The sequence below is a fragment of the Myxocyprinus asiaticus genome, chromosome 30 (assembly GCF_019703515.2).
Source record: "Myxocyprinus asiaticus isolate MX2 ecotype Aquarium Trade chromosome 30, UBuf_Myxa_2, whole genome shotgun sequence".
NCBI classification, from domain to species: Eukaryota; Metazoa; Chordata; class Actinopteri; order Cypriniformes; family Catostomidae; genus Myxocyprinus; species Myxocyprinus asiaticus.
The window spans coordinates 33,335,527-33,344,187 of NC_059373.1; the positions used below are offsets into that span (position 1 = coordinate 33,335,527).

Sequence of the window (8,661 nt, forward strand, 5' to 3'; positions counted from 1 at the left end):
GAATTAAGATGGTATGACTAGCAATTAAACAATATTCCAGAGAAAATTTTTATCTGAAACATTTTTAGCGAAAGACACTGGGAACACTTTGAATAAATTGCCAGTTTTTCAGTTAGAAGGAAATGCATAGCACCCAGGGACAAAAATGGCAACATCTGACCAAACTAAAGTAGTGAAATTATTTAAAATTCTCCCGTGTTCACTTAATTGTACAAGTAACTATGATTTCTATCCTTAAAAGTGTGAGCTTAATATTTCATAAAACATGTAAAGTCATAAATGATGGGTACATGAAAATGGGATGACCCAAAAACTACAATTCCCAACACTACCAGCCGTGAAAGCGGAAGTGACCTACCTGATGATCACGTGCTCTAGAGCGGAACACGCCAATCAGCGTTCAGTTGTGTTGCTGCGGCTGAGTTTATCGACCCCGGGAGGTCCTAGAGGTAAAACGAAAGAACGCTTTTATCGTAAGAATGAACTGAAAATATATTGTGGTTTCAATAGATATGCTTCTTTGGGTCACTCACAATTAAGTTTATGTTTAAACACTTGCCTGTCGACATATATTGGAGGCAGTCGGTTAATTTGTTGCGGCCTAGTGCAAAGCCTTAGCTAGCAACGGCATGCTGAACTCCCCTTGTGCTAGCCCAGTGCACAAACAACAGAATGGGCAGATTTCTTGAAAAATGTATCATTTTAGCGGTAAAATGATTTTGGAAATTTATGTTTTCGATTTGAGCCCACATGCGTCTCATTTACCGTGTTATTCAGCGGTAAGGACTGAGGGGAACTAGCAGGCTTAGCGTGCGTCAGGCCAGTCCGGTGAACTGTCAGAGCAGCTGCTTTATACTTCTTTAAAATATTTAATTACATAATGCCTTTTGGTTTAGTCATAAATCTATTTCATCATTCCATGTCACTGGTAAAGTTAGCAGTTAGGGAGTACTAATGGTTGTGTGTGTCAGTGTGAAGTCTTGTTATTTCTGCTGTTATACTCAAGAGTAACAGCACACTTTATGATGGGCATGGTTTCAGTGCCAAAAACAAAAAAATTGCTATGTCCTAATTTTTTACTTTGCTACTCTTGTGTCAAATGTATTGGTTTGTTTGTGTACTGATGTTCTCCTCTTCGCAGTTTCCCAACATGAGTAGCTCAGAGGAGGTATCGTGGATTTCTTGGTTTTGTGGTCTACGGGGAAACGAATTCTTTTGTGAGGTATTTATTCGTCTCTGACTGTCCCTTATAACACAGCTGTATCATAACTATCTATACAGGGCTTAATGTTAAGGATTTCTTAAAGGATTAGTTACAATTTTTTACTTGCCCCTCCAACATACAGTTTGCATACCCTGGCAGAAATTGTGAAATTTTGGCATTGACTTTGAAAATATGACTGATCATGCAAAAAAAAACTGTCTTTTATTTAAGGATAGTGAACATATGAATCTGTTTATTATCACATAGTTGTTTGGCTCCTTTTTAAATCATAATGATAACAGAAATCACCCAATTGGCCCTGATCAAAAGTTTACATACCCTTGAATGTTTGGCCTTGATCACAGACACACAAGGTGACACACACAGGTTTAAATGGCAATTAAAGGTTAATTTCCCACACCTGTGGCTTTTTAAATTGCAATTAGTGTCTGTGTATAAATAGTCAATGAGTTTGTTAGCTCTCACGTGGATGCATTGAGCAGGCTAGATACTGAGCCATGGGGAGCAGAAAAGAACTGTCAAAAGACCTGCGTAACAAGGTAATGGAACTTTATAAAGATGGAAAAGGATATAAAAAGATATCCAAAGCCTTGAAAATTCCAGTCAGTACTGTTCAATCACTTATTAAGAAGTGGAAAATTCGGGGATCTCTTGATACCAAGCCAAAGTCAGGTAGACCAAGAAAGATTTCAGCCACAACTGCCAGAAGAATTGTTCAGGATACAAAGAAAAACCCACAGGTAACCTCAGGAGAAATACAGGCTGCTCTGGAAAAAGACGGTGTGGATGTTTCAAGGAGCACAATATGACGATACTTGAACAAAAATGAGCTGCATGGTTGAGTTGCCAGAAAGAAGCCTTTACTGCGCCAATGCCACAAAAAAGCCCAGTTACAATATGCCCAACAACACCTTGACACGCCTTGCGGCTTCTGGCACACTGTAATTTGGAGTGACGAGACCAAAATAGAGCTTTATGGTCACAACCATAAGCGTTATGTTTGGAGAGGGGTCAACAAGGCCTATAGTGAAAAGAATACCATCCCCACTGTGAAGCATGGTGGTGGCTCACTGATGTTTTGGGGGGGTGTGAGCTCTAAAGGCATGGGGAATCTTGTGAAAATTGATGGCGATATTAATGCAGCATGTTATCAGAAAATACTGGCAGACAATTTGCATTCTTCTGCATGAAAGCTGCGCATGGGACGCTCTTGGACTTTCCAGCACGACAATGACCCTAAGCACAAGGCCAAGTTGACCTTCCAGTGGTTACAGCAGAAAAAGGTGAAGGTTCTGGAGTGGCCATCACAGTCTCCTGACCTTAATATCATCGAGCCGCTCTGGGGAGATCTCAAACGTGTGGTTCATGCAAGACGACCAAAGACTTTGCATGACCTGGAGGCATTTTGCCAAGACGAATGGGCAGCTATACCACCTGCAAGAATTTGGGGCCTCATAGACAACTATTACAAAAGACTGCACGCTGTCATTGATGCTAAAGGGGGCAATACACAGTATTAAGAACCAAGAGTATGCAGACTTTTGAACAGGGGTCATTTCATTTTTTTCTTTGTTGCCATGTTTTGTTTTATGATTGTGCCATTCTGTTATAATCTACAGTTGAATATGAATCCCATAAGAAATAAAAGAAATGTGTTTTGCCTGCTCACTCATGTTTTTTTTTTTTTGGGGGAGATTTTTTTTTTTGGAATGCCCAATTCCCAATGTGCTTAAGTCCTCGTGGTCGCGTAGTGATTCGCCTCAGTCCGGGTGGCGGAGGATGAATCCCAGTTGCCTCCGCGTCTGAGACCGTCAATCCGTGCATCTTATCACGTGGCTTGTTGAGCATGTTGCCATGGAGACAAAGCGCGTGTGGAGGCTTCACGCCATCCACCGCGGCAACCACCCTCAACTCACCACGCGCCCCACCGAGAACGAACCACGTTATAGCGACCACGAGGAGTGTGACTCTACCCTCCCTAGCAACCGGGCCAATTTGGTTGCTTAGGAGACCTGGCTGGAGTCACTCAGCACACCCTGGGATTCGAACTCATGAACTCCAGTGTAGCCAGTGTCTTTTACCACTGAGCTACCCAGGCCCCCCCTGCAATATATTTTTGAATGCCTACGATATTAATACTTTTCATTACATGTTACGTTTTCTTTACAATAAACGAAATTTGCTGGAAAGCAATGGCATAAGAGGCAAAACATTACTGATTGATTTTACATTTTCAACCCAATCTTACTGATTCCTCCAAGACTATCACACATCATTCTCACAATTTCGACAAAACTTATCTGTGCTAGCCAGCTAGATCGCTTTGTTGATAATTAAATTGGCAGAAATTACGACCACACTGTTCAATACGTTTATAATATTAATAATATTTATTTATGCTAAACTTTTTTTTTTTTTTTTTTGCCTGATCTTGTTTTTGGCTCCTTACAGGTAGATGAGGACTACATTCAGGACAAGTTTAATCTTACGGGGCTCAATGAGCAAGTTCCCCATTACAGACAAGCCCTGGACATGATCCTGGATCTTGAACCCGGTCAGTTTGTCTAGATGTCTAGCTTGTGTCACAAGAAAAAGTCTACTAAGAAGTAGATTTATGTAAGGGCTTATCTGTTTTGTACTTAAAAGCATCAATGCATACTTTAAATGTAATTTTAGATGAGATTATTTAAATATTATTTCAGCTTATTAGGCTTGCATATGGTCAACATGATGCTGAACATTGATGTGTATAGATTTTCTAGACACAGTATTACTTTGTGCACAGTATTACCAGTATTTTGTAAAGCATTTCACCTTTAGAGTTTAGTGATAAATGATAAAGTTGCTATTGTGCCTAAAGGCAAAAATAACAATTCAAAATTGGTTATGGATATTGGTTATTAGACACTTAAACAAAATTAATCAGTATTGTATCGGCCAGTTTGTTGTGTATGTCTGAATGTCTCCTCTCTCTCTGGCTGTGACAGATGAGGAGTTGGAGGACAACCCCAATCAGAGTGACCTGATTGAGCAGGCTGCTGAAATGCTCTATGGACTGATACATGCGCGGTATATCCTCACTAACCGCGGTATTGCCCAGATGGTACGTCTTGCCATTCCCAATATCATTTGATTGACAATTTTTGGATTTTATTCATTAGAAGTCAAGCATGAAGTCAAAAACTATCCCTAGTGCTAAGATGTTGCTTGTTTTTTTGTTTTGTTATTTTTTTCTTTCAGCTGGAGAAGTATCAGCAGGGTGACTTTGGCTATTGCCCACGTGTTTACTGTGAGAATCAGCCAATGCTGCCAATTGGTGGGTGTCTGGTGTGCTTGTGTGTAATTATAATAGTCTCTTCCTCTGCTCTTGGTTTGCTCTACTTAGCTGTTCCAACTATTCCTAGTGGTCATATATGTGGTAAAGCCGGCGCCACACTAGCCGATTTCTCCAGTGATTTTCAGGTGTGAGCTTCATTAACATAATCGCCAGCCAGTATGTGAGAGACGGAGCGCGCATTAGCGTCTCTCAGCAGGAAGTCGTTAATCACCTGACCGTTGGGACTCCCTGCTGAGTTCATGGCTTCAAAAACCGAAAAGGCACATCAGGTTTGCTTGAAAAAAAATTGTGCTGTCGCCGAGGCGGTGTTTTGTGTTCTCGTCAAATAAACTATGGCAAGCCTTGAGGGCATAAATACACGATCACACACTCCATGAATTGCTTCCTAAATCACTCTTTTAATATTGTTTATGCTTCCGCGGTACTCCCGTTGTTATTCCAGTGAGATCCATGTGACCGGGAATCAGATAGAGTGAGTTGGTATGTTTGCCACCTCTTCAGCATTCTAAATCGGCAAGTGTCATACTTCCAACTGATGAGAGCGAGATCTCAAAACTCAGTAAAGCTGTCCACATGTGTAACACCCTTGACCAAAATCGAGTTGTTTGGTGTCTGCTAGTGTGGCGCTGGCATTAGGGTCATTGACAAATAGAGTTGTCCAAGATAACAAAAATTAGAAATCTTTTAAAAATATAGTTTCTAGTTTCATATGTTTTTGACGAAAATGTATTAGCATCTTCTATAAAAAAAACTAAAATTATAATAATAATGACTTTAAAGATGTCAAGTGGTAAAAAATACTGTTAAATAACAAAAAATTATTACAATTATTTCCTTGCACCTTGAATACTTGAATTGATTAATTTTAAAAGCGTTTCTTTACAATTATCATGAGTTTTGAGTCACGAATATGAAGTTTTTTTAGGGTTACTCCGAACAAAATGTACCTTTTCATAAAAATGTGAAAACATCTGATATTTATTTGAAAACTTCACACAGTCATGAGGGTCTGAAGGGGTCCTCTGTTTTGATTTTTTGGTTTAATCACGACAACAGAATGGCTGCCTACATGTTGCTTACGCTACCTGACTTTGATGGACAAAAGTTTTTCAAATATTCATATTTTAAAACACAATTTTCACTGCTTATTTAAAAAAAAAAAAAAAATACAAAAAGCTTTTCCACTTTTAATCTTTTTTTTTTTTTTTACTGTATGTAACTGTTACACCTCTTGGACATTTTTTTTACTTTAACACAGGAATTGAAAACATGTTCATTAAAGGAGTGTTAATTTCATTTTTAAACTGTGTTTGTGAAACCTAATAGATCTGAACAAAATAAATAAGCATCCATTGCGTGGCACGTGAGGTATTTGTCTGTGTTTCCCTCTCCAGGGCTCTCTGACATACCTGGAGAAGCCATGGTGAAGCTCTACTGCCCTAAGTGTATGGATGTGTACACACCGAAGTCGTCCAGGCACCATCACTCTGATGGAGCCTATTTTGGTACTGGCTTCCCCCACATGCTCTTCATGGTGCATCCTGAGTACCGGCCAAAGAGGCCTGCCAACCAATTTGTGCCCAGGTTAGTCTCTTTTTTTTAATTTTTTTATATGACTATCATGTGCAACTCTATATAAATTGATTTACAGCTGTCTCTAAGGGGACTTTCACACTGGCAGTTTAGTCCAAAAGAGAGCATGGTTCGCATGAGAAATGTGTTAATATAAAAGCTGTTTTGCAAACCATGGTACCCTACCTGAGACTACCTGTAGGAGGTGGTCTGAGTGCAGTTGCAATGGAACTGAGGTGGGGTATGCATGAGTGAGTAAGAAATCTGTATTTGGGTCCGCACTTGTTCAGGAAGTAAAATAACTTGCACATGCTTTTTTCCGTTTTAAGCATGACAACATCAGTTGCACATGGTACATGAGTGGCAGGGGAACATTAGCAGCACTGCAAATACATTGCTTGCAACCATCTGTCTACTCAAAAAAACATGTTTGCGAGCTTCAGATATAGTTGTCTTCTCCTGGACATGCATATCTGCTGATTTATGGCATGCAACACACAGAGGCACAAGTTTTGTTCACTCTGGTGTGCATAATGAAACCAAATAAATGAAAAACACACAAATATAGCGACCTCTGTTGTGTTCTCCATCATGTGCATGTTTGTGGCGCCGAGAACAATCGCACTCTGATTCAGACCACAGCAAATGTGCCCATTATGAAAACCATCTAAGTGAATCAGTTTAATCTTGTAGACCAGTCTTTACACATTTTGGTTGTCTCCTTTATCCAGCACACCTTATTCTACTGATTAGCTCATTAGTAGATTGCTCCTTGATCTGAACTGAGTGTGTCAAATAAGGGAGACATCCAAAATGTGTAGTGTTAGTGGTACTCCAGGACAGGATTGTGAAACACTGATGTAGACTATTAAAGGGATAGTTCACCTAAAAATAAAAAACAATTGTCCCCGAAGATCAAAAGTCGTACAGGCTTGGAACAACACAAGGGCAAGGAAAAAAAATATTATCATTTTGAATTGTGTATTTCTCAAAACCAACATTCTCCTCTTCCAGGCTCTATGGATTCAAGATCCACCCAATGGCTTACCAGCTACAGCTGCAGGCAGCCTCCAGCTTCAAGAGTCCAGTCAAAGCGATCCGCTAATAACCTGAAGGGGTGGGGGGGTTGTGTGTGTCTGTGTACATGGTCCCACTCTTCTCCTACATTTTTGTTCTAGATTTAACCAAGACAAACGTCTAAATATGGGGAGAGTGAGACTACAAAACAGACTTTGGGGAGAAACAAAAACCTTACCTCTGAAACACTGTACAGAAAATGGGGTGTTCAATGTAAAACAATTTCAGTTCTTAACCTGCAAATAGAAAGTTATAATTAAGATACATGAATTTTGCTCACTCTCTGGTTATGTTTATTTTAGGTTGCATAATGTTACCATTCTTGTCATAACTGTGTGGTTGCCACAGATGTTTCAAATTTGTTTCGTTATTCAATCTCCTCCTCGATTAGGCCTGATCATTGGCTTTCTTGGAAACAGCTGTGGCAAGTTAAATTTGTTTTAAGCTCTAAATAATAATATGGGGATTGTCTATGTTGACAGATTTGTAAGTTTTCAGTGCATGTATTAGTAGAAATTACCAGAAATGGAGACACAAGTACAATCAGGAAACTCTTTATCAGATATGAAGTGTTTTGTTTTATCTAGTACTGCACTCCACTTTAGAACAACGGCAACCTCCAGTGTCAAGATGGCTTATGATTTTACAAAATTGACCACAGAACCATGATTATGACTTTTTTTATGTTTGGAATGGGCCCAGGTTTTTCTTCCCTTGTGTAAAGCATTTCTTGTGTTTATAGAGGCATACGAGTAGAATATAAAAATCAATTTGAATGCATTGGGTGTTGTGTGTGTGTGTGTGTGTGTGTGTGTGATTTTATTTTTTTTATTTTTTGTTTGGTCCTTAATTTTTTTTTTTCCTTTACAGCTGTAGAGGAACCAGGGTTCAGAATTCAAAATAAATGTCTTTTCCTATATCTTGTGTGAGAGTCCTCCATGTTTGTAATGTATTTGGCTAAACTAAAACTTCAAAGCATTTTTAAAACTTAGATGCTAACACATTATTATTTGCTGTACTGAATAGCTTATATAAAGTTATAATATCAACTGCTGGAAAAGGATGAGGCTGTCATTCATAAAAACTTGAATTATATAATCTTGCACTGTATCCTTTTTTTATATACACCGATCAGCCACAACATTAAAACCAATACCGTAGACTTTTCCGGTTCGAACCAGTCTGGCCATTCTTTGTTGACCTCTCTCATCAACAAGGCATTTTCAGCCACAGAACTGCCGTTCACTGGATGTGTTTTGTTTTTGGCACCATTCAGAGTAAATGGTGCAGTGGTGGCTCAGCAGTTAAGGTTCTGGGTTACTGATCAGAAGATTGGGGGTTCAAGCCCCAGCACTGCCAAAATGCCATTGTTGGGCCCTTGAGCAAGGCCCTTGACCCTATCTGCTCCAGGGGCACCATATCATGGCTGACCCTGCACTCTGACCCCAGC

The 8,661-nt window shown here is 39.5% G+C and overlaps 1 protein-coding gene across 2 annotated transcripts; it reads left to right on the plus strand.

The window, feature by feature from the left end:
• The first annotated feature begins 364 nt into the window (after positions 1-364).
• Positions 365-8,130, plus strand: LOC127420917 (casein kinase II subunit beta-like). 2 transcript variants are annotated; one of them, XM_051663527.1, is made up of 7 exons: positions 365-449; positions 1,142-1,222; positions 3,677-3,779; positions 4,213-4,328; positions 4,466-4,541; positions 5,957-6,146; positions 7,149-8,130. In XM_051663527.1, the coding sequence occupies exons 2-7, from the start codon at positions 1,151-1,153 to the stop codon at positions 7,237-7,239; spliced, it is 648 nt and encodes a 215-aa protein (XP_051519487.1). In that variant the 5' UTR covers positions 365-449; positions 1,142-1,150; the 3' UTR covers positions 7,240-8,130. The 2 variants fall into 2 exon arrangements, with proteins under 2 accessions (XP_051519487.1, XP_051519488.1); XM_051663528.1 differs by having other exon boundaries at positions 393-473.
• The last annotated feature ends 531 nt before the right edge of the window (positions 8,131-8,661 follow it).

Bases quoted from the DNA above. Each gene is read 5' to 3' on its own strand.
- LOC127420917 (XM_051663527.1), top strand. From the start codon at position 1,151: ATGAGTAGCTCAGAGGAGGTATCGTGGATTTCTTGGTTTTGTGGTCTA. The intron at 1,223-3,676 runs GTATTTATTCGT...GGCTCCTTACAG, and splicing joins GAAACGAATTCTTTTGTGAG to GTAGATGAGGACTACATTCA. The intron at 4,542-5,956 runs GTGGGTGTCTGG...TTCCCTCTCCAG, and splicing joins TCAGCCAATGCTGCCAATTG to GGCTCTCTGACATACCTGGA.